The sequence below is a fragment of the Podarcis muralis genome, chromosome 3 (genome assembly GCF_964188315.1).
Source record: "Podarcis muralis chromosome 3, rPodMur119.hap1.1, whole genome shotgun sequence".
NCBI classification, from domain to species: domain Eukaryota; kingdom Metazoa; phylum Chordata; class Lepidosauria; order Squamata; family Lacertidae; genus Podarcis; species Podarcis muralis.
The window spans coordinates 8547239-8571505 of NC_135657.1; the positions used below are offsets into that span (position 1 = coordinate 8547239).

Consider the following 24267-nt stretch of genomic DNA (forward strand, 5'->3'; position numbering starts at 1 on the left):
AGCAGAAATCTGTTTGCTTTTGCTCTTTAAGGAGAGATCTTCGCTGCTGACATTTTCTGGCCAAACTGAGAAAATGCTGGAGTTTCTTGGTTGTTCTCCTGTTCCATGTTCAGTATTAATTAGCAAAAGTAGAACAGTGCCAGCATCCATTTGGCTTTCATTTCAGTGCCTTCTTTTGGCTCAGTAAATGGATCTGAACATAAGAAGAGCCTGCGAGATGGGGCCAGTGGCTCGTCTAGTCCAGCATCCTGTTCTCGCAGTGCAGAAATGTGGTTTCTTGGGCCGCTTTCAAAATAAAGTGGTACCTTGGTTTTTGAACGTAATCCATACCGGAAACTCCTGCCAACCTAGCAGTTTGAAAGCACGTCAAAGTGCAAGTAGATGAATAGGTACCACTCCGGTGGGAAGGTAAACAGCGTTTCCATGAGCTGCTCTGGTTCGCCAGAAGCGGCCTAGTCATGCTGGCCACATGACCCGGAAACTGTACGCCGGCTCCCTTGGCCAATAAAGCGAGATGAGTGCCGTAACCCCAGAGTCGGCCACAACTGGACATAATGGTCAGGGGTCCCTTTCCCTTTTACTGGTCCAGAAGACCATTTGACTCCCAAAACATTTGGAAACCGAAGCAGTTACTTACGGAAGCAGTTACTTATGGAAAACTCAATAAGGAAGCCGCATGGCACATTCGACTTCTGAAAAGCGTTCAAAAACTGAAGCAGTTACTTCTGGGTTTCCGGTGTTTGAAAACCGAAACGTTCGACTTCCGAGACGTTCGAAAATCAGTGTACCACTGTATAACCCCAAACATAGTGTGGTTAGGAGAAGAGACAATCAGTGGCCGTTCTGACTTGTCACAAATAATCAGGCAGACAGTTATTTGAAACCCAGTATTAAGAAATAAAATTGCCATTTCTTCCAGCTTCCCATGCACCTTACAAGTGGGACTATTGGCCACATGATGATGTCAGAGCTGAGTGCAGGTTTGTGGGTCTAACCAACCTTGGAGCAACGTGTTACTTGGCATCAACTATTCAGCAGCTGTATATGATACCGGAAGCCAGGCAAGCCATCTTCACTGCAAAGGTATGACCTTCCTGGTTCAACAGGAAGCAAGTTTTCCATTTTAGATGGGGTGGTGCAGTGATTTGGCAAATAGTTAATCTAACTACAGTGAATAATGGTCTGAAGCAATATTGTTCAGTGGTGAAATAAATGCAGAATGTCTTCCCAGTTAAAATAATCTCGGGTATCAGTGTTAGTGAAGGCTCTTGAGAGCCAGTGTGGTGTAGTGGTTAAGAGTGGTAGACTCGTAATCTGGTGAACCGGGTTCGCGTCTCTGCTCCTCCACCTGCAGCTGCTGGGTGACCTTGGGCCAGTCACACTTCTTTGAAGTCTCTCAGCCCCACTCACCTCACAGAGTGTTGTTGTGGAGGAAGAAGGGAAAGGAGAATGTTAGCCGCTTTGAGACTCCTTCAGGTAGTGATAAAGCGGGATATCAAATCCAAACTCCTCTTCTTCTTCCTGCCTACCTGAGACCCTGAAGAACAGCTGCCAATCAGAATAGACTGCAGTGGCATAGATTGGCTCATATGCTCAGTGTAACATTTATCCCTTTCAAAGTCTACTCATCAGAATCTAGCACTGTAGGCTTGGTGCTGACCTCAGTGTAACAGAATCAAAGGCCAAAATTGAAGGGGGAGTTTGTTTTCTGAAATTGGTCAACTCAGTGGCGTACCTAGCTGTTCAGGTGCCTGGTGCGGGGCGTGTCCTGCACCTGGGGCAGGGTGACCCGCTTGTAGGGGCGGGACGAGCCTATCCGATGCTTGGAGTCTCTCGTCGCCTTCCTCTCAGCTATAGGGCGGCTGAAGGAGAGGCAGTAGGCAGGCGCAAGTCCCACAATGCCGTTTCAGGCAGTGCGGAACCTGCAGGTGCCTAAGCCACCACATCACTCCTAAAAAGTTTTGTGAGCCCATTTAAAAAACAACAAACAAACACACAACTCATTTTGTCACCCCCCTCAGTGATGACACCCAGGGTGGAACCACACACCCCTTCCTCCGCCACTGGGTCAACTGCAGAAGGAAAGTGTATTATCTTGTAGAAGAAGATAGAGAGAATTCCCATCAATATGCATACATTGACACAATAAGTCAATAGATAAACTTCCCCTTCCCCCAGCCTAAAATAAGTAATTCATTTCCTAATTTTCTGGGCACCACAGTTCAAGGAGGACACTGACAAACTGGAACGTGTCCAGAGGAGGGCAACCAAAATGGTCAAAGGCCTGGAAACAATGCCTTATGAGGAACGGCTAAGGGAGCTGGGCATGTTTAGCCTGGAGAAGAGGAGGTTAAGGGGTGATATGATAGCCATGTTCAAATATATAAAAGGATGTCATATAGAGGAGGGAGAAAGGTTGTTTTCTGCTGCTCCAGAGAAGCGGACACGGAGCAATGGATCCAAACTACAAGAAAGAAGATTCCACCTAAACATTAGGAAGAACTTCCTGACAGTAAGAGCTGTTGGACAGTGGAATTTGCTGCCAAGGAGTGTGGTGGAGTCTCCTTCTTTGGAGGTCTTTAAGCAGAGGCTTGACAACCATATGTCAGGAGTGCTCTGATGGTGTTTCAGGAGTGCTCGATGGCCCTTGTGGTCTTTTCCAACTCTATGATTCTATGATTCTATTCTAATTTAGTTTATTTCATAAATGCAACTGAATAAATGAAGTCCAGCTTTTCCGGAATAGTTTGAATTCAGCTACATTGTAAAATGCTGTAATCCTACAGTTTTCTCAAACTTTTAAGAAAAGGTTTGTTTTCATAACCTACAAACTTCACAAAATAACATTCCTTTTCCCACTCTCACATCTTTTTTTAAAAGTATTCCGAGGATATGAAGCACAAGACCACCCTCTTAGAACTTCAAAAAATGTTTACACATCTAATGGTAAGTTTGGGAAAGCGCTTATGAAAATAAATGCTTACTTTTGTATTTGATGACCTTAATAGCGGTCTGCTAGTCTATGACTGCCTGCTGTGGTGGTGGAGCATAATAGGTTCTTCTGTTTTAACTTCAGAGACATCCATTATGTTGGTGGCATCCATCTGATTTGCTCAAGGCGAAGACATGTGTCTGAAGTTTTATTTATTATTATTTTTATTTATTAAATCTGTATACTGCCCTTCATCCGAGGATCACAGGGTTCTTTTTTTAGTTCTCTTCTGGCACTTCCTCCAGTTTCACCCTACCTTCACCCAGGCAGAGACTGTTCTTCTCTTATAGCTCAGGGCTGTGTATCTAGGGCTATATATATTCTTTCCTTAGTACTGCTGTTTTTGCTACCCTTATGTGTGTCCTGTCCCAGGACAGATGACTGCACTTCAGTTGGAGCTTTCTCAAGCACCAAGAGTTTAAATAATGCCTCACTATTTTTTGCAGCCGAAACAGAAAGCATTATAACGCTTTGCCAGCAGAGAGTGCGAGCGGGTGTCATGAGTTGGAAAATGCCTCTGAGCAAGCTGGTTTCCCTTCCCTCCTTCTTTATCAAGATGTGCTGCCAAAAAAATTAAAGAATCCCTTCCTACAAGGATAAATCGAAACGTCCTCACATACATTATTGGAGAGGCTCATCTGAACCCTCCCACTATTCACCATAAAGGGGGGGTAGGCCTCAGTCTTAATGCCAAATCCAAACATCCCACTTTTTTCAAAAGCGCACTTTTCTGAGTTTTCTTAACAAGCATTCTGAGCCCCCTGAAACCATCTACAGTGATACCTCCGGTTATGAACTTAATTCATTCCAGAGGTCCGTTCTTAACCCGAAACCGTTCTTAACATGAGGCACTCTTTCGCTAATGGGGCCTTCCGCTCACATCCTGGGGCAAAATTCGCAACCAGGAGCATCTACTTCTCTGTTAGCGGAGCTCATTACCTGAAGTAAGGAGGACGATACGTAACCCAAGCTTCCACTGCATTCTGCCTGCAGACAGGCAAAGTTGAGGACTGGCACACCCTCTCAGGTTCAGAAAGCCCCTATTCAGGAATCCTCTTCTCCTCCTCACACTTTAAGCATGTAAAATTCTGGCTATGTATTTTATGTTATGGCACAGCCCCAATTTTGCGTTATGTGACACCCTCATGGCAGGCCTTTTGTGACTGGTATTCACCGTGCTTTCTCCAAATTCCAAATGTGCCCTTTGCCTCAAAAAGCTTGGCAGCCCCCGGCTCTAGTATATGAAGAAAATATACTAAATCATGACCCAAATTTACGGCAGTTAGGTCACCATAAGCAGTACTGCACTTCTGGAATGTTATGATAATGTCTCTTCAAATATTCTGATGTTGGAGTTCCAGTCCCATTGCCAAAAAATACCCATGCATGCGCTTGCCCCTAAACGAGGGGATTCATTGAGAAGTCAAGGTATGGAGAAAATGATGAGTTCTTATTTGACTCAATATGTTGTTGCATCTCACAATTTATTTATAAGGTGTTTGAATCTGCCCAGTGTTCTGATCATGGGATTACAGCTGTTACAGAAAACATTTCTTAGCTCCCAGAAGAAATGTCCTCCACATTATAGTCTGAAATAATATCAAGACAATAGCTTGATATTACAAATACAGCATTGTAAGCCTAATCCCAGCCTCTCCTCTGACTGCTGGAATGGAAGGTGTTGACTCTTATGAAACTCTAAGGGGTTTATTTTGGCAAGTTGAAGGGCCGTTGCTCAGTGGCAAAGCATCTGTTTTGCGGGCAAAGGGGTTTATTTTGGCAAGTTGAAGGGCCGTTGCTCAGTGGCAAAGCATCTGTTTTGTGGGCAGAAGACACCAGATTCAATCCGTAGCCTTTCTAGGTAGGCCTGGGAATGTTCCCTATCTGGAACCCTGAAGGACTGCTCTGTATAAACAATACTGGGCTAATGGTCTCACTCTGTATAAGGCAGCTTCTTAGCTTTCAGAAGGTTTGTTTGAACATGTTCCATGTTTTGACCCTGTAATAGTTCAATAACCTTCTGTGCAATCTCAGAGCTGCAGAAATCATAATTACTCCTTCACTTCTATTGAAGCTCAGAGCTGCATGTGATTATCTTGAATCTGCTAGCACAGAAGCATCCAAAGATATCTGTATCTGCAAGAATTATTGTGTGTGTTCTTACTTTTTAAGATTAAAGATTTAATTGCTTCTTTTGCCTTTTGCTTCTGACTGACTGTCTGTTTTCAACGCAGGAAAGTGAATGCAAAGCATACAATCCAAGACCGTTCTGCAAAACCTACACCATGGATAAACAGCCACTTAATACCGGTGAACAAAAAGACATGACTGAATTCTTCACAGATCTAATAACAAAAATTGAAGAAATGTCTCCAGAATTGGTAAGCTGCCCATAATTATTATTACTTTTAAACCAATCTTTGGATTTCATTTTATTTTATTGTCCTGGCTGAAGTAAATTATTTTTTTGACTGAAATAAATTCATTCATTCACAGAAGAATACGGTGAAAAGCTTGTTTGGAGGTGTTATCACAAACAACGTTGTTTCCTTGGTGAGTGGCTACTTAACTTTGCCTGCCAATTTCCACTCCCCACTCCCCAATCCTAGGCTGTTGCTTTTCAAGTAGGAATAAATTCACTGATTCCTGTTAATTCTTTTCTTAAAAAACCACTGTCCCTTAGGACTGTGAACATGTCAGCCAGACTGCTGAAGAGTTCTACACGGTGAGATGCCAGGTAGCAGACATGAAGAATATTTATGTAAGTGGTACTGAACCTGCAGTGATTGTAGGCCTCTGTTAAGCAAACATTTGAAGCAACTGAATGCAGAATCAGTGATCTGTCTAGCCCAGTATTGCCTGCTTTGACAGTCATAAACTCAACCACTAAGTAATCTCCCCTCCTTATAATAATATAATATAATTCAGTCATTCTGTCAGGCCAAGTTCTCTGGCACCTCGGACAAAACAACCCACCCTCTCCTCCTCTCGTGTGATGTTGTGAGGGATCTCCACCACCTTGTCCCCTGAGCCGATTTTGGGGATCACATGGAGGGAGGGTTGCATAAGTGGAAGGAGGGGACTCATTTGTTGAATCCTGCACATCATTTTAACAATTCATGCTGACTAAGAAGTAGTGGGCATTCTCCTTTCCACTGATGGAAGGCACCTGCCAATGGAATGCAGAAATGAAGCTGTGTGTGGTGGTGCCCCACCCTCTGCTGTGGGCTCCCCTCAATGTCCAGAGGCTTGTAGGGGAAGGAGGAACAGCTGAAAATTCCCTCCCTCCACATTCTGATGACAAATGTTGGCTATCAGCAGAGGAAGCACCACTAGATATTACCTAGTGCCATAACTGTTAAAATAGTGTCCAACTGTCTCCAGGAAGGTAATATTCTGCTTCTAGATCATGGGTAGACAAACTAAGGCCCGAGGGCCGGATCTGGCCCAATTGCCTTCTAAATCCGGCCCGCGTATGGTCCAGGAATCAGCGTGTTTTTACATGAGTAGAATGCGTGCTTTTATTTAAAATATGTCTCTGGGTTATTTGTGGGGCATAGGAATTTGTTCATTTCCCCCCCTTCAAAATATAGTCCGGCCCCCCACAAGGTCTGAGGGACAGTGGACCGGCCCCCTGCTGAAAAAGTTTGCTGACCCCTGATCTAGCTGCTGTAGGTTTTGCAGTTGATGTTGATGTCAGAAAGAATAATGTATTATTATCCTTCCTATACCAGCACCTTTGCTGACAGCTTGAATGTGGACTTGTTGGGGTTTTTTGGATGTGTGTGTGTGTGTGTTTTATGATGCCTTGCATAAGATACAAGCCTAATCTTAGATTGGGGCACACAGTTGCATGTATTAAAAACAAGTATTTTTGTTAGGGCAGGAGTCCACAGTCCCGACTCTACATTGTGCTCTCTTCTGAAGATAACAGTACATCATTTCTCATGCTCAATTTTTTTTCATTTCTTAGTTTCATTTCTTTGGTTTGCACAAATGAATACATAAATAAATAAAACTTTTCCCTTCCTGTTTTACGTACAGGAATCCCTTGATGAAGTTACCATTAAAGATACCCTGGAAGGGGACAACATGTATACATGCTCTCACTGCGGAAAGAAAGTACGGGCTGAAAAAAGGTATCATTGAAGGAAAACACTTGGGGATTTTTAAAAAAATCTTGTTGATGTTTAATTTTGGTAGAAGTTACCAGTCTAAACAGACATAAACCCAGTTCACTCAACAACACTAAGCCAATCCATGGCTTAGTGCAAATGTGTGGATTCCTGGAGCAAATATCACAGCTGCTACACTCCTCCCCTGGTTCAGCTGCTGTTTCACTGCCCAGGGCTGAGCCATGGTTTTCCTTATTCCCTCCAAACCAAGGCTCTTCTCCCCTAGACAAACCGGGAACAAATCTTGATTTCAGCTCATTGTTTGTCTGGAACAAGACAACTGTGAGCCATGATCTTTATTCTGGGACCTTGCACGGTTTTGCTTAGGGTTCCATGCCAGCTGGGTCATGCATACCAGGAACAGATCTGCTTGTGCTATACATGAGCAATACTTTCTTTCAAAAATAACAGTGGTTCTCGAAGGAAGGCGCACACCGCAAGGAATTATTTGCTTGTTTTGTCTTTAGGGCTTGCTTTAAGAAATTGCCTCGCATTTTAAGCTTCAATACAATGAGATACACTTTTAACATGGTCACTATGATGAAGGAGAAAGTCAACACACACTTCTCATTCCCCCTGCGACTGGACATGACACCTTACACTGAAGATTTTCTTATGGGGAAAAATGACAGGAAAGAAGGTATTTGAATTTAGTTCACCTCCGCAGTTTTGCGCCTGGCAAACTCTTTCAGTTTTGATAACTCCTCTTCATCTATCTGGATATTTCTGGCAACATGGTTTCCACTAGAGTTGCACTAGAGTTGGGCAGACACTGTGGTACTTTGGCCCTTCAAGTGATGAGCATTCAGAAAACTTTTTGGGGGCTTTTTGAACATTTTGACATGACTGGTTAATGGTGCAGTTGATTGCCTGCCCCTCCGTCTTCCCCAAGGAAGAAGATTTGCTTTTAATTACTTTTCTTGCTGGAGCAACCAAATTCCAGAGTGGGAAGCCCAACCACCAAGCCTTTCATGCAGTCATTAAAGGCCTTTCCATCAGCTGTCCCCTTTTCCTTTGTGGAAGAGGAGGGACTGAAAAGGGAGGTTAGGAATGGGACCCAGTTTAAGGTAGGCCTTTTCAAAGCGGTGCTGTGCCCACCTTGATTTGGGGTCATTGTAATTCATTAAGCAAGGGATGCGGGTGGTGCTGTGGGTTATACCACAGAGCCTAGGACTTGCCGACCAGGTGGTCAGCAGTTCGAATCCCTGCGACGGGGTGAGCTCCCGTTGCTCGGTCCCAGGTCCTACGAACCTAGCAGTTCGAAAGCACACCAGTGCAAGTAGATAAATAGGTACTGCTCCGGTGGGAAGGTAAACGGCATTTCCGTGTGCTGCTCTGGTTTGCCAGAAGCGGCTTAGTCATGCTGGCCACATGACCTGGAAGCTGTACGATGGCTCCCTCGGCCAATAAAGTGAGATGAGCGCCGCAACCCCAGAGTCAGTCACGACTGGACCTAATGGTCAGGGGTCCCTTTACCTTTTAATTCATTAAGCAGGAATGCCCATTTATTGGTTTATGTACACACACATTGGGTTGGTGTCTTTCTGCAGGGCTGCCAAATATATTGTAGCTTGTTTGTAATAATAATAATAATAATTTTATTTTTATTTATACCCCGCCCTCCCCAGCCAAGACCGGGCTCAGGGCGGCTAACAACCAATAATAAAAACAAGTTGATTAAAATGCAACTTAAAACATTAAGATGCAGCCTCTTCACAGGAGGAGAAAAGGAAAAAAGAAAGAGGGGGGAGGGAATCAAATTGATTCTAAGCCAAAGGCCAGGCAGAACAACTCTGTCTTACAGGCCCTGCGGAAAGAAATCAGATCCCGCAGGGCCCTGGTCTCATGAGACAGAACGTTCCACCAGGCAGGAGCCAGTGTTGAAAAGGCCCTGGCTCTCGTTGAGGCTAATCTGACTTCCTCAGGGCCCAGGACCTCTAGGGTGTTGCTATTTATGGACCTTAAGGTCCTCCGTGGGGCATCCCGGGAGAGGCGGTCCCCTAGTTACAAGGGTCCTAGGCTTGTACTTGGTCTCTTCCAGTAATTAAAAGAATGAGATTCTAAAAGTTGTTATACATTCTTTAAGGTTTCAAGGATGACAGCAACAGTTCCAAAGAGACCAAGAGCTTTGAGTACGATTTAATAGGTGTAACTGTCCATACTGGAACAGCAGATGGGGGACACTACTACAGCTTTATCCGGGATATTGTTAATCCTCATGCGTACAAAAACAACAAGTGGTGAGTCATAAATGTTCAATCTTCAACTCGTGTCACAGTAGATGATTTGTTAGCAAAAAAAAACTCGGAGTGCGGGAGGAAAGCTCTATGTAAAAGGGGAAGAGGGAGCATTCTTGATCATCAAATGTTTGAACTGAGCAGTAGTCTTTTTTCAATAGTATTTAAATATATATTTTCAACCTTACATGTTTTCAGATTTAGTTCTCTTCATTCTCTCCTGGCTTTTGTAGCATATAGCTAAAACGTGTCATCTAACTCAGTAGACGTGTATGCTCATACTGTATTTATTTCTTGTAATTTCACATCAAGGGACTCTGCGGAATTACAGCCATATTCCATCCAGCAGAGCAAAATGTTTGGTTTGATATAAATTGGCTTGATACATGAGTGTAACGTGTTTGTGTTTTCTAGGTATCTTTTCAATGATGCTGAAGTAAAGCCATTTGATTCTGCTCAGCTGGCTTCTGAATGTTTCGGCGGAGAAATGACAGTGAGTTGTAATCTCTCTCTTTTACAAGGTCAGAAAGGCACCCACATAGTTGCAATCCCTACTGACACTTTTTAAGCAGAAAGAGAAACAGCAGAAAACTGGTACTGTGCCACCTTTCAAATACATTGTGAACTTCTGTAGAGCCTATAATCACTGTATGAAATGCATAAACTAGGTTAGATTGCTGCAGTAATCTAACCTAGAGGTTACCAGAGCATAGATGACAGATGTTAGGCTATCCCTGTCTAGATAGGGGCACAGATGAGCCACCAGCTGAAGCTGATGGAAGGCCACCTGAGCTTCAAGGAGCAAAGGATACAGAAGTAGCCTCAAGCACCTGAATAAATTAATCTTCCTTACTTTCAAGTAGGAGTCACTTTTGTTGTGCTTTGGGATGGGAGTGATTACCTTAGGAAATGCAAAGGGGCTAAACATATTTGGAGATACCAGTTCACAACTGTAAGAGCCTCACATTGCCATGACTTTTGAGTAGGTGCAGTTATGCCAGTCACATCAGATATGTTGTGTATTTTAATTACAATGTAGGTGCTTGATTATTTCCACACTTCACTGTTGCACCAAGTCATAACAAAATCGAACTTGGAAAGTTAGAGCCCCTTTTTCGTTCTTAAGGACTTACCGTATTTTTCGTCCCATAGGACGCACCGGCCCATAGGACGCACCTAGTTTTTTGGGGGGAGGGGGATAAAGGGGGGGAATTTTCCTTTATTTCCCCCCCAAAACCAGGTCGGGGAACAGCGGTATGGCGGCGCTCCGCCTCCCCGCTGTCCCCCGAGCTTGTGGGGCTGCCCGATGTCTGCCCGAAGCGCGGGGTGCTCTGCTTCAGCGCTCCCCGCGCTCCGTGGAGCAGGCTGCTATCCGCAGCCTAGGGAGCCCTGCTTCAGGGCGCCCCGTGCGCCGGGCAGCAGGCTGCTATCCGCAGCCTAGGGAGCCCTGCTTCAGTGCTCCCCGCGCTCCGTGCAGCAGGCTGCTATCCGTAGCCTAGGGAGCGCTGTGGGAACTCCCGCGGGCTCCCCAGGCTTGCTGATAGCTTCCTGAAGCGTGGAGAGCGAGAGGGGTCGGTGCGCACCGACCCCTCTCGCTCTCCAAGCTTCAGCGAAAGCCTGTATTCTCCCCATAGAATGCACACAGATTTCCCCTTCATTTTGGGAGGGAAAAAAGTGCGTCCTATGGGGCGAAAAATACGGTAACAGTAGTGATCAAAGGTGCTGTAACGGGAAAATCAATCTTGAAGCTATGAATAGAATTAAACTACTTCTGTGCCAATAAATGGGTGTAAAATTGGGGTTGGCCTTTGTACCATGTCGTGCATGCAAAACAGCCATGACAGAAAGGATGGATTTTTTTTTAAATAAAAAAACCCTTTTCCTTCTTTCAGACAAAGACGTATGATTCTGTTACTGATAAATTTATGGATTTCTCCTTTGAAAAGGTAGGTTGCTTTATCCTTCAGTTTTGAAAAGAAACTCATGATAATGTTTCTCCCTCTTTCTGTTTTGAATTAATGCTGTTGGGTTTTTTGCTTCCCCCCCAGACCCATAGCGCATACATGCTCTTTTATAAACGGATGGAGCCAGAAGAAGAGAACGGCAAAGACTACAAATTTGATGTTTCGTCCGAGTTGCTAGAGGTATATATGGCTACATTTAAAATGACAATGCAAACTTTTAAGGATTCTTTTTCCGACTCTCTTTATTAACAGAAATAAATTTTATCTTGCCACTTTCAGCCAGCCATTTGCTTTAAGCTCACCAAGTGACTGATAGACTGATCTTCTTCCCTTGATGGAGCTGCAAAATGGGATGTAATCAAATTAGTGGCTACAAATATTTTGCTGGCTTCTGCGCTGTAATATCGGGGACGCGGGTGGCGCTGTGGGTAAAAGCCTCAGCGCCTAGGGCTTGCCGATCGAAAGGTCGGCGGTTCGAATCCCCGCGGCGGGGTGAGCTCCCGTTGTTCGGTCCCAGCGCCTGCCAACCTAGCAGTTTGAAAGCACCTCCGGGTGCAAGTAGATAAATAGGGGCCGCTTACTAGCGGGAAGGTAAACGGCGTTTCCGTGTGCGGCTCTGGCTCGCCAGAGCAGCGATGTCACCTTGCCTGCTCCAAATACTTCCAGGACAGGGTAGATAGTTAGTTTCTCTCTCTTGCTCCCTGTCTGTCTTTCCCTATCACTGATCTCACACCTGCTTTACATATCAGCTAACTTTGAACTATTGTGTTAAGTTTAAATTGCTGTGTGAGAGAGAAGGTTCCTTACTGAAGGCTTTGGCTCTTGCTTCCTGAATTGTATGGCTCTGAAGGAGTAAACAGCTCTGCACTTGCTTTTTCTCTTCAGTGGATATGGCACGATAACATGCAGTTTCTTCAAGACAAGAACATTTTTGAGCATACATATTTTGGGTAAGCTATGCCTAACTTGAGAACATTTTAAAAACAAACAAACTCTTACCCAGATTTTAAAATTCAATTTAAGTAACTGATGACCTATTTATCTGGCCTAGGTTCATGTGGCAATTGTGCAGCAGCATCCCCAGCACTTTACCAGACCCAAAAGCGGTTTCTCTGATGACAGCCAAGGTATGATTCCTTATCACCTTTTTAAAGCCCATCTTTTACTGTTGGTTCTGTGCACTCTGTGTGACTGTCCATTCTTGTCTTACAGTTAAGCACCTCTTTTGTCCTCGAAACATTTATCCATTCAAAAGAAAAGGTACGTTGCTAAATATAACACAGGCATAAAATTGCTTAAGAAAAATTGCTGCCCTTCAGTTTGTGGAAATGAAAACAAAGCAGAATTTGTAATAAAAATTGATTTTGCCTCAAATGATACATTGATTCAGGCTCCAAATGTAGGCTTTTTGTAAAACCCTTTGAAGCAGCGTGGACCAATTTGTTATATATGTACTTTTCCTTCCCCAAGATTTGGTCATCTTTACTTCAGACTTCATAAAAGATTAATCCATATACACAGACTATATTGTTTCATAAGCAAATTAAATGTGTTTTTAATGCACAAGGCATGCAAATGAATGTATACAGACGTACCTTGGAAGTCGAACGGAATCCATTCCAGAAGTCCGTTCGATTTCCAAAACGTTCGGGAACCAAGGCACGGCTTCTGATTGGCTGCAGGAAGCCACGGAAGTCTCTTTGGACGTTCGGGTTCCAAATAATGTTCAAAAACCGGAACAATCACTTCCGGTTTTCGATTGGGAGCCAAAATGTTCGGCAACTAAGCCGTTCAAATTCTAAGGTATGACTGTATTTTAGACTATATAGCCCAAGATGACTCTAGCATGTGACACAAACCATTTTATTAAAGGAAACACTTTCAGTAAGGAAGATGTGGAAGGGTACCAACCATTCCTTGTGAGATACCTGTTTAATTTAGAGACTGCATTTATTTTTATGTAGCCACGCAATACCAATTGTAGGCTTCATTTAGTGTTCTCTTCTCTTTAGCCTACAATGCTTCAGTGGATCGAACTGTTAACCAAACAATTTAACAACAGTCAAGCTGCTTGTGAGGTAAGATTGAAATAAACATTTTTTTATTGTAGTTTGTGCTGTAAGAGATGAATATGATAGATTCTCCCCAAATATATTTATTTAGAGGAGACCTAAGGCAATAATTACGGGACGCGGGTGGCGCTGTGGGTAAAAGCCTCAGCGCCTAGGACTTGCCAATCGAAAGGTCGGCGGTTCGAATCCCCGCGGCGGGGTGCGCTCCCGTTGCTCGGTCCCAGCGCCTGCCAACCTAGCAGTTCGAAAGCACCCCCGGGTGCAAGTAGATAAATAGGGACCGCTTTCTAGCGGGAAGGTAAACAGCGTTTCTGTGTGCGGCTCTGGCTTGCCAGAGCAGCGATGTCACGCTGGCCACGTGACCCGGAAGTGTCTCCGGACAGCGCTGGCCCCCGGCCTCTTAAGTGAGATGGGCGCACAACCCCAGAGTCTGGCAAGACTGGCCCGTACGGGCAGGGGTACCTTTACCTTTACCTAAGGCAATAATTAGGCATTTACTAGCATTTCTTGAAGGATTTTTTTTTTCTTTTCATTTTATGATGTAGGCTAAAAGGAAGGGTAAACATTTTGGATCAGGCAAAACGTAAGATTGTAAGAAGGGAATGTCAATATTCTGAACAGCCTTTGGTGAGACACCAATGTATGAGAAGGACATACATTTGCAGATATGTTGATGTGGTACAACGCAGCCTTGGAGTGGGGTTGGTGGAGTTTGTGGTCCAAAGTATCTACATTATATCCAGGCTTCTCAGTCTGGTCTGAATATCACAAACCAGAGTGCCTCATAAGTAGAGAGCAACAAGAGATAGAGCTTGTCGCATAGTAAGGCCTGCAGAACCTCTCCAGTGTTCAGACTTTGGATCTAGCTCATCACTGTAGATCACATTCTGCTAGAAGGCAGGAAGGCTAAGTTCTTTATGTAAAGAAAACTCCGTAACTTAATCTGTTCAAATAAAAAAAGGAGCTTCTAAGTTCTGGCCATGGGGTGATACTCCCCTGCCCCCCAATAAAACTCTGTGATTGTTATGTTTTCCCCACTTCTTCCCTGGGTAGTAAATAATTGCTAGATCACTTTGGGGCTTTTACACAAATGCTTCTTTAGTTAATTATAATAAAATACCATACAGTTTTATTAAGGTATAACACATTAGAAAAGACTGTTTCACTTAAAATAGAGTGTGAGCTGAATTGTGAACAATGTGGTTTTTTCTTCCCAGTGGTTTCTGGATCGTATGGCTGACGATGACTGGTGGCCCATGCAAATTCTAATAAAATGTCCCAATCAGATTGTGAGACAGGTGAGCAAAATGGGCCATGCAATCTGCCATGTTAAAATAGTTGTTGCCGTTTGAGATCAAGCTGTCTCTTGTGTGTAGCCATTTTTGTTCTTTTCCCTTTCCTTGTTACGCCCAGAAAATCCTGGGCTGCTGTGTGTTCTCTATCCACTAGTAAGCTATAATTAATTTTAGCCATTTAAGCCCTCAAAATGTTTAATGCCTTCAATCTGCCTGCACAATTAATCCTTCTGTACAGTTGAAGTGTTCTTTATAGTTTTCCAAGACATTAGCTCTGAAGCAGTTTGGCAGCCTTGGGCGTGCTTTTATATTGAGGAAGAACTGGGTGCACATGTTCACCTGAGAATTGAAGTCCATGTACAAAATGGATTTCAGAAGAGTTACTTTTAGATGTGCCATTTTGCCACAGGTGGAAGCCTGTTCACACAGACAGCATTGTATACAACCCATTCAAGCCATTTTTTCCTGTTGGTTGGCTTGACATCCACTCTGAAACTCGAAAGCTTGCTCAGTATTTTATGACACTTCCAATTTGTGCTGCATATAGTTTCCTACTGTGATTTGTGGCTTTTTCTTAACACATCAATGCTGCTGCCTGCAACTTGACGTGTGTGTGATGTATGTGTTTGCAAACAGGTACATTTACACTTAAAACATCTCAGCCAGTTGTATCCCTCTTTTAACTGGTGGGAATTGAAGGTCATCAAAGTAGACCTTCAAGGTTGGGGGATCCAGAATCTGGCCTCCTGGCTGAAACCAGTTCCCTGTCCCAGCTCTATAATGTCATGGCTGAAGTGGTATTTAGGTACAGTGGTGCCCCGCAAGACGAAATTAATTCGTTCCGCAATTTTTGTCGTCTAGCGAATTTTTCGTCTTGCGAAGCACGAAATCCCATAGGAATGCATTGAAAATCAATTAATGCGTTCCTATAGTCAAAAAAAGTCCAAACAAAGCCAAATTTGGTACAACAACAGTTTATTAACTGCTCTTTAAAGTCACACATACTGTAAAGAGCAGTTCAAAAATTGAAGGGAAAATAAATTAACTTTATAAACAAAACATGTCTTTGTTTTTAGACAAAGAAAACAAAGTCGCGAGACGTTTTCGTCTTGCGAAGCAAGCCCATAGGGGAAATTCGTCTTGCGAGGCAAATCGAAAACAGAAAAACCTTTCGTCTATCGAGTTTTTTGTCTTGCGAGGCATTCGTCTTGCGAGGTACCGCTGTACATGAAACACAAGATCAGTTTAGTCATGGCTGATTCTTTGAACAACGTAGTCCTAGAATTCTGTTTTTTGAAGTCCTATTAAATTATCTGTGAAGTCCCAAACAAAGTCACCCTCCAACTCATTATTTTGCAGATGTTCCAGCGCTTGTGCATTCACGTGATCCAGCGGCTGAGGCCTGTCCATGCTCATCTTTACTTGCAGCCAGGAATAGAAGACTGGTAAAACATTTGCACCTGATAATGTTTTCTTCTTAAAAGTTATTTCAGCTATTCAAAACGCTTGTTTTATTATTAAAAGCAATCCTTAGAAAGCATTAAGAAATACATAATCAGACCTTTCTGTTTCAGGCTGTTTCCTTTGTTTTTATACTGCTGCGTGGTCACAAGACTGAGTAAAATGGAACAAGTTGTAAACAGCTTCCCTCTGTAGACTGTTTTTTGTCATCTTCTTCAGTGTAGACTGTTTTTTGCCTTATCCTATGCATGTTGGTATTCTGAAGTACGTCCTACTCAGTTCTGTAGGACTTTTTTTTAACCAGGTAACCGTGCATAGGATTTCAGTCTTAGCTGTAGTACATAGAATGCCTGAGGATAATGCAGTATGCACATAAACATGGGATCTTTGAACATCCCTTTAGATTGGCCTGAGGTTGCTTTTGCCTGCAGAGTACTTCACAATACATTGAATGATTCAAATTGAAATGTATTTTCAGTTCGGATGACATGGATGGCCCTGTGGAAGATATTGGTAGTCGCTCGTGCGTAACCCGCTTTGTGAAGACTCTCTTGTCAATTATGGAGCATGGTGTGAAACCTCACAGTAAACATCTCACAGAGTACTTTGCCTTTCTTTATGAATTTGCCAAAATGGGAGAAGAGGAGGTGAGTGCAGCTTTGGTTGGTCTGATTCTCTGTGGACTCTGCAGTTTCTATTTGGGAATTTTGTGTGTGTGTGTGTGTGTGTGTGTGTGTGTGTGTGTGACCATGCTGCTGTGCCATCTGCTGTCTCAGATTTTTGTTACTGTACACATTTTTAAAATGTTTGTGCCTTCATTATATATAGTCAGAGAGGGAGAAAAGCCAACCTTGGGATGGGAGGTGGGCCATAAATAACTAGAATCAGTAAATATACTGTGTTGCTTACACATTCCAATAATTTTCAACTGTTTCCAGAGCCAGTTCTTGCTTTCGCTGCAAGCCATATCAACAATGGTCCATTTCTACATGGGAACCAAAGGACCTGAAAATGTAAGTCTTAAGATTTTCACCTTTCTGACCAAGTGATAATGTTTGTTTCCACACACCTCATGTTGACCACATATTAAGTGAACGCTGAAATGATGGAAATAGCTTTATTAATGTGAGCCCTTTTGTAAGAGTCTTTTTTGTAAACTGTGTTTTGTGGTACCTGGGAGTGCCTTGAAAGTTCTTACACGAGAAGGTCACTGATGAGGACGAACTTTGGCTCCTGATTTCCCCCTTCAGTGCAGGGGTCCCTACAGGTGTATATGGGGCTCCATAATGTGGGAAGGTGGTTAAAGCCCAGGAGGTCTGGCCCAAACCCCATGTGGGCTTGGAGTTGAATCCTTGTCATTGCGCTTCACTTAAAAGGCTTGTTGGGAAAATAATGTGAAAGGAGAATAAAGACAACACCTGTCTGATGCACAATGGGAGGGAGTTCCAAAGGCCCTATTCCTACATTGTATGGGATGGATCCCTTGATAAGCCTGTATCTGTCGGAAGCCCTCTCATTAAGCTACCCTTGTGGTTAAGTCCTGATACAGAGTAACTTGGTTGATTATTATAATAAATGGCCTTTATAGTTAGTGCGTTCTTAACATTCCAAGGCTTTCACATAGATTACCTTAGAGCAGTGATGGCCAAACTTGGCCCTCCAGCTGTTTTGGGACTACAACTCCCATCATACCTACCTAACAGGACCAGTGGTCAGGGATGATGGGAACTGTAGTTCCAAAACATCTGGAGGGCCAGGTTTGGCCATCACTGCCCTAGAGGCATTATCCCTGTGGGTTTATATCACTACCCCATATTACAAAAGAAGCCTGGACCAAAAGAATCCCAGGGAGTGATAAAGTGAAAAGGTTCATCTCTCAGTCAGACCTGCAAGGTGATTTCTTTCAGCTTGACATGAGAATTACATGTATGTTGTTGTTGTCCGTCCCATCCCCCCGTCCCCCCGCCTGTCCTTTAGCCACAAGTTGAAGTATTATCAGAAGAAGAAGGAGAAGAGGAAGAAGAGGAGGAAGATATTCTTTCTTTAGCAGAAGAAAAATACAGGCCTGCTGCACTTGAAAAGATGATAGCTCTGATAGCCCTTCTGGTTGAGCAGTCCCGCTCAGAGAGGTAAGGAGCCGCCACACACAGGCACAGCTTCTCCCTTGGGTTTACCAGGGTGGTTCAACCCGTGGCCCTCAAGGCCTTTTTGGCAGCCTTCAGTTTAGTGGGCTGCCCCGGTTTAGACGCTTGTTTAAGTGCAGTTAGATGCAGAACTGGGTGCACTCACCTCACTTATTTTTTGAGTGGTGCCTCTTGTACAATGAGCTGGGCTGACCACTGGAGGTGGCTGGTGGTGGGGCTCCCAAAATCCGTAGCAAGAGTAGTGGAGAGATTGCACTTAACAGCAGCATGAAACAGGCAAAGTGAGAGCCTACCTCTCTACAATCTGTTCTGGCTCACCTAGTGGAGAAGCACTGACTTTCTGTATGTGCAACCTTGCATGGATCACTCTGAGAGAATGAACATTACAGGAAAGCAACTCTTACTTTTTCAAGCCTGGTAGATTGATGAAATGAATCAGTTTGGTTTTTTAAATTGTGTTTTTAGGCACCTGACTTTATCCCAGAATGACATGGCAGCTTTAACAGGAGGCAAGGTAAATATATTTGGATGCTGGAAAAGTACAACTGTTTTCAAATGCGCCTTATTAAAAAATGTCTGCTGTACTGACACCTTTGGATTTGTTTCAGGGTTTTCCTTTCTTGTTTCAACATATCCGCGATGGGATAAACATCAGGCAGACCTGCAATCTTATATTCAGCCTTTGCCGGTACAATAACAGACTTGCAGAACATGTAAGTATCAGCTGCTGTCAACTCTGTTTGTTCCAGGAGCTTTACTGGGAAAGTTGCACTGGAGTTGCATATATAATCGAAGCTTTCCTTTCTCTCTTACAGATTGTTTCCATGCTTTTCACATCTATAGCCAAGTTGACTCCTGAGGTGCGTACGGTTATGGTATTGCTACCAATTTACTGGGGATGTGGGTGGCGCTGTGATCTAAACCACAGAGCCTAGGGCTTGCCAATCAGAAGGTCGGCAGTTTGAATCCCCATGACGGGATGAACTCCTGTTGTTCGGTCCCAGCTCCTGCCCACCTAGCAGTTGAAAAGCACGTCAAGTGCAAGTAGATAAGTAGGTACTGCTCCGACGGGAAGGTAAACGGTGTTTCTGTGCGCTGCTCTAGTTTGCCAGAAGCGGCTTGGTCATGCTGGCCACATGACCCGGAAGCTGTCTGCGGAGAAACGCCGGTTCCCTTGGCCACACGCAACCCCAGAGTCATCTGTGACTGGACCTAATAGTCAGGGGTACCTTTACCTTTACTAATTTACTGGACTGACATTTGCGTCTATACCTCTACAGATTAGTGTGGGCCTGTATAAATCTTTAGCAGCCAGTTCCTCTCAATTTCTCCATTTGTGCCCTCCTAAAAGACCTGGCATTCTCAAGTTAAAAGGGTTGATGCGAAATACCACTGCCTAACTCAGGTGCCAGTCAGATGAAACTGGGCTAATATATTCTTAAGGCCAAGATTTTGCCACGTAAAAAGAATTGCATGGCTTAGAGGCTGGCGTCTCTGATTATGCCCTGTCCCTTTCTACTATGTAATGAATAGCTCCTGTTCATTCTTATGGGGGAAAGTGCTGAATCTGAGAACAAAGTATACTTGGTCTGCCCTGACAGTGGGTAGCTTCCATTGAAATGGACCCTATATGGAGGATAATGCCGTTCCGTTCACAGTGCACAGAAAAAAAACATGCCTCTTCCCTTCCTGCCCTCATCTTTCCCTCTCCCCTTGTTTCTGCAGTACACAAGCCCTCCCTCTGCATGCACACATGTGCATAAGTATGCCTACAAGCAGGACTTGAGTACAACAGCAGTCTCCCTATTGAGATTCCCAATAACTTGGTATTCATAGGAACAGTCTGGTGCTAAACCTCTGCTGCCTTGTGGTTAAAAGGCTCAGGAGTAAACCCTACAAACATCCAGAGTGGAGTCCCTAAGACGGTTGGATGGTGCCTTGTATGCTGCTTCTGCAGCCAAGCTGGTACCAGACATATTGCTCTGCCTTCCTTTGAACCATATCAGCGAGGCCGGGAGGGGGGAGTCTTGTTGTCTGCGCAGCCCAGGGCCTCCATACACACTGCCCAGGCTTGCACCCCGGGGAGGTCACTTCAGTGCCGCTAACAGTGTGGTTTAACTTCACTGCTGGAGGCACACTCCATTGTCTCTTGAGACAGGCGGATGCCAACAACTGCCTTCAACAGTCAGTGTAGAACACAGCCACCATGGCTAGTAACCATTGATAGCCTTATCCTCTGTGAACACATACACCGTCGTCATCAACATCACATTAGTTATAAATAATGAACTGAATTTGATGGACTCTGCACAGTGTGGCAGATATTATAATTCTTTCCACCAAAGGAAGGCAAGTTGAATAGATGCATGACATCAGGGCTTGGCTAAGGACCTCTGCAGTACATCCATAAGCAATTTTCAGGGTGCTTTGCAGTAGCTGAGGAATGTCGTGGCTGTAAATCTTTCAGCTGCATAAACGCACATAAACTGCTCACGGGATGAAATAAACCGTGGATTAAAAGTTGGTTTTCAAGGCATGGCTGTGATTTCCTGATGTGATTTATAGGCAGTATTTCAACGTGCCTTTTGTTTATTTTCAACGCTGCAGGCAGCCAATCCCTTTTTCAAGTTGCTGACCATGCTTATGGAATTTGCCGGTGGCCCTCCTGGAATGCCACCGTTCGCTTCTTACATCCTCCAGAGGATATGGGAGGTAAAGTATGCAGAGCTTATCAAGCAGAGATTCAGAGACTCCCAGCCCTTGTTCATCTATTTCCCACCAAGTTGTCGAGATGGAATAACCTTCAAGAAGAACTGCTCTTAAGCCTTTCCCCACCTGACTGGGAACTCTGGAAATAGTAGCTCTTGCCAGTGTGGTGTAGTGGTTAAGAGCGGTAGTCACGTAATCTGGGGAACCGGGTTCGCGTCTCCACTCCTCCACATGCAGCTGCTGGGTGACCTTGGGCCAGTCACACTTCTTTGAAGTCTCTCAGCCCCACTCACCTCACAGAGTGTTTGTTGTGGGGGAGGAAGGGAAAGGAGATTGTTAGCCGCTTTGAGACTCCTGAAGGGGAGTGAAAGGCGGGATATCAAATCCAAACTCTTCTTGCCTTTGGCAAGCAGTGCAGTAGATCTGGGTGCATATTCCTCCATCAGATATTAGATGGTGTTAAGAAAACAGCCAATCCTGTTAATTCTCCTGTTTTATCTTTTTTTCACTGTGGCACTGAACTATGTGCAGCTGGCATGAAACTCAGATGGTGCAGAACTCCAGTAGGACTGTACCACTTTAGTCTTCACATTTGGAGTTCCTGAATGTCTTCTCTCTGAGTCCATAAGTTTTGACATGGTGCATGATTTTCGAGTAATTGCTCCCCATGCAGAAAATCCCCATGGGAGGACTCCACCGCCTGAACCAGTGAACAGTTTGAATTGCGCCTACTGTCCTGTACAGGAAGCCTCCCTTCCATGTGTTAAGGGAGTAGCCGATTAGAGACGCAGGGTTAGGGGTATGTCTCCCCAAGTTAGATTTCGGATTATGGGGGAATACTTAAAGTAGCTAACTACTGTCAGGGCTACCTTGCCTTCTGTCTGTTTCATGAACAAGTATCACATCAGATACCTGCATCTGAGGCAAAATGTGCAATACACTGCACCCCTCTTGCAGAAAAGCACACATGCAGCCTTGTTCAATACCTGCAGTCTTGGCCATGTTCACAATATGTTGAATGCCAATCAGGAGTCTATGTGAGTTTGTCTGACTCTTCCATTTCCCCCCTTTTTCCCACCTAGGTGATTGAGTACAACCCTTCTCAGTGCCTGGATTGGCTAGCGGTGCAGACGCCCCGAAATAAGCTTGCCCACAGTTGGGTGTTGCAGAATATGGAGAACTGGGTAGAACGCTTTCTTTTGGCTCACAACTACCCTAGAGTGAGAACCTGTAAGTTGTTAAGTGGGAGGAAATTACCCTTTTCTGGTTTTAACTTTTGCATAATTGTTTTGTTGTCGTTTAATTGTGGTTGTAAAGGAGAATGTGAGCTCTGCTGTTTTGTTTATTTCACTTAACAGTATTTGAATATTTGGAAGGTCTAGCTGTGTTTCCCTTTCTCCTATCTGTATTATGTGTGGTTTTATGAAACTCAAGCTCTACCTGGTGAGGTTTGGTCTGTCTGTTCACCTGTGTTTTTTCCCCCCTTTGCAGCTGCTGCCTACCTTCTGGTCTCTCTCATTCCAAGCAATTCATTCCGACAGATGTTCCGATCCACCCGCTCACTCCACATCCCCACTCGGGACCTTCCCCTTAGCCCAGACACCACGGTCGTCCTTCACCAGGTCTATAACGTGCTCCTTGGGCTGCTCTCGCGAGCTAAGCTCTATGTAGACGCTGCCGTTCATGGGACTACGAAACTGGTGCCCTACTTCAGCTTCATGACCTACTGCTTGATTTCCAAAACGGAAAAACTGATGTTTTCTACCTATTTCATGGACTTGTGGAACCTTTTCCAGCCGAAGCTCTCTGAGCCCGCCATCGCCACCAACCACAACAAGCAGGCCTTGCTCTCTTTCTGGTACAACGTCTGTGTCGACTGCCCCGAGAATGTGCGCCTTATTGTACAGAACCCCGTAGTCACCAAGAACATTGCCTTCAATTACATCCTAGCGGACCACGACGACCAGGATGTGGTGCTCTTTAACCGCGGGATGCTCCCTGCCTACTACGGCATTCTGCGGCTGTGCTGTGAGCAGTCCCCTGCATTCACCAGGCAGCTGGCTTCTCATCAGAATATTCAGTGGGCCTTTAAGAATCTCACCCCACACGCTAGCCAGTACCCTGGGGTAAGTCCCTTCGCCCAACAGACAGGATGGGGAAATTGGTGTTGTGCTGGGATTTTCTATAACACAAGAGCCAGGATTCTGATTGGCCAGCAGCTTTTTACGGGAGTGGCATTTTGAGGAAACTACAGAAGGTATCGGGGCCCAGAGCCCATCCAGTGAATGCAGTTGTTTCTCCCTTCTGTGCTGGATGTCTCTGAGTGGCCTTGGCTCCTTTTGTTGCTCGAAGGCTTCAAACTCTCTTGCTTCAAATGGAACAATCCCTCCTTGCTTTTCCTGCCTCTACAAGGCCAACTGGTGGCATTGAGAGGGCTCAATTTGCGACTGGGTTCTCCAGTTGTTGATACCTAATTTAGAGATGGTGAAGAAAACAAGAGCCCAGGCACCTGTAATATGTCCCACCCCTTCCAGTTTTAGGGTGCTTTTATCTTTTAATTTTACCATACATTTACTTGATTTTGTATTTGGGGAGGATTATTCCATAAATAAGGATGTGGGTGGCGCTGTGGGTTAAACTACAGCGCCTAGGACTTGCTGATCAGAAGGTCAGCGGTTCAAATCCCCGTGACGGGGTGAGCTCCCATTGCTCGGTCCCTGCTCCTGCCAACCTAGCAGTTCGAAAGCATGTCAAAGTGCTAGTAAATAAATAGGTACCGCTCCAGCAGGAAGGTAAACGGCGTTTCTGTGCGCTGCTCTGGTTCGCCAGAAGCGGCTTAGTCATGCTGGCCACATGACCCGGAAGCTGTACGCCGGCTCCCTCGGCCAATAAAGCAAGATGAGCGCCGCAACCCCAGAGTTTGGCCACGACTGGACCTAATGGTCAGGGGTCCCTTTACCTTTACCTTTTATTCCATAAATATGAAGGGCGGCAATTTAATAGGATTGGCAGGGGGCAAAAATTAGAACCCCATGAACCCAAGAGTGCTTTTCATTTTAAATGTGGCATTAGAAAGCAAATGCTTGGGTGTTCAAATTTCCTGATTCTTGGAATTTGCTTTATTCTAGGAGCATCCCTGCCCCCCAGTGAATTAATGATCAGGACTTGAAAATTGTTTGTTAAGGTGACTGTTTTAGCCTGATGCTTGTTCTGGTTTC

At 44.5% G+C, this 24267-nt stretch overlaps 1 protein-coding gene across 3 annotated transcripts in view; it reads left to right on the forward strand.

Moving 5' to 3' along the window:
- The window catches only part of USP34 (ubiquitin specific peptidase 34), a 103932-nt gene that overhangs the window by 67301 nt on the left and 12364 nt on the right, over positions 1 to 24267 (forward strand). For all 3 annotated transcript variants that reach the window (XM_028725173.2, XM_028725174.2, XM_077925420.1), the window contains 26 exons: positions 920 to 1083; positions 2881 to 2946; positions 5227 to 5373; positions 5489 to 5545; positions 5676 to 5753; positions 7037 to 7131; positions 7635 to 7807; positions 9254 to 9407; positions 9819 to 9897; positions 11297 to 11350; positions 11453 to 11548; positions 12254 to 12318; positions 12420 to 12495; positions 12581 to 12628; positions 13381 to 13446; positions 14658 to 14738; positions 16095 to 16180; positions 16675 to 16843; positions 17135 to 17209; positions 18174 to 18325; positions 18806 to 18854; positions 18949 to 19053; positions 19156 to 19200; positions 20948 to 21052; positions 22132 to 22279; positions 22541 to 23175. In XM_028725173.2, the coding sequence (XP_028581006.2) occupies positions 920 to 1083; positions 2881 to 2946; positions 5227 to 5373; positions 5489 to 5545; positions 5676 to 5753; positions 7037 to 7131; positions 7635 to 7807; positions 9254 to 9407; positions 9819 to 9897; positions 11297 to 11350; positions 11453 to 11548; positions 12254 to 12318; positions 12420 to 12495; positions 12581 to 12628; positions 13381 to 13446; positions 14658 to 14738; positions 16095 to 16180; positions 16675 to 16843; positions 17135 to 17209; positions 18174 to 18325; positions 18806 to 18854; positions 18949 to 19053; positions 19156 to 19200; positions 20948 to 21052; positions 22132 to 22279; positions 22541 to 23175 (3068 nt within the window). The remainder of the gene's footprint in view (positions 1 to 919; positions 1084 to 2880; positions 2947 to 5226; positions 5374 to 5488; positions 5546 to 5675; positions 5754 to 7036; positions 7132 to 7634; positions 7808 to 9253; positions 9408 to 9818; positions 9898 to 11296; positions 11351 to 11452; positions 11549 to 12253; positions 12319 to 12419; positions 12496 to 12580; positions 12629 to 13380; positions 13447 to 14657; positions 14739 to 16094; positions 16181 to 16674; positions 16844 to 17134; positions 17210 to 18173; positions 18326 to 18805; positions 18855 to 18948; positions 19054 to 19155; positions 19201 to 20947; positions 21053 to 22131; positions 22280 to 22540; positions 23176 to 24267) is intronic.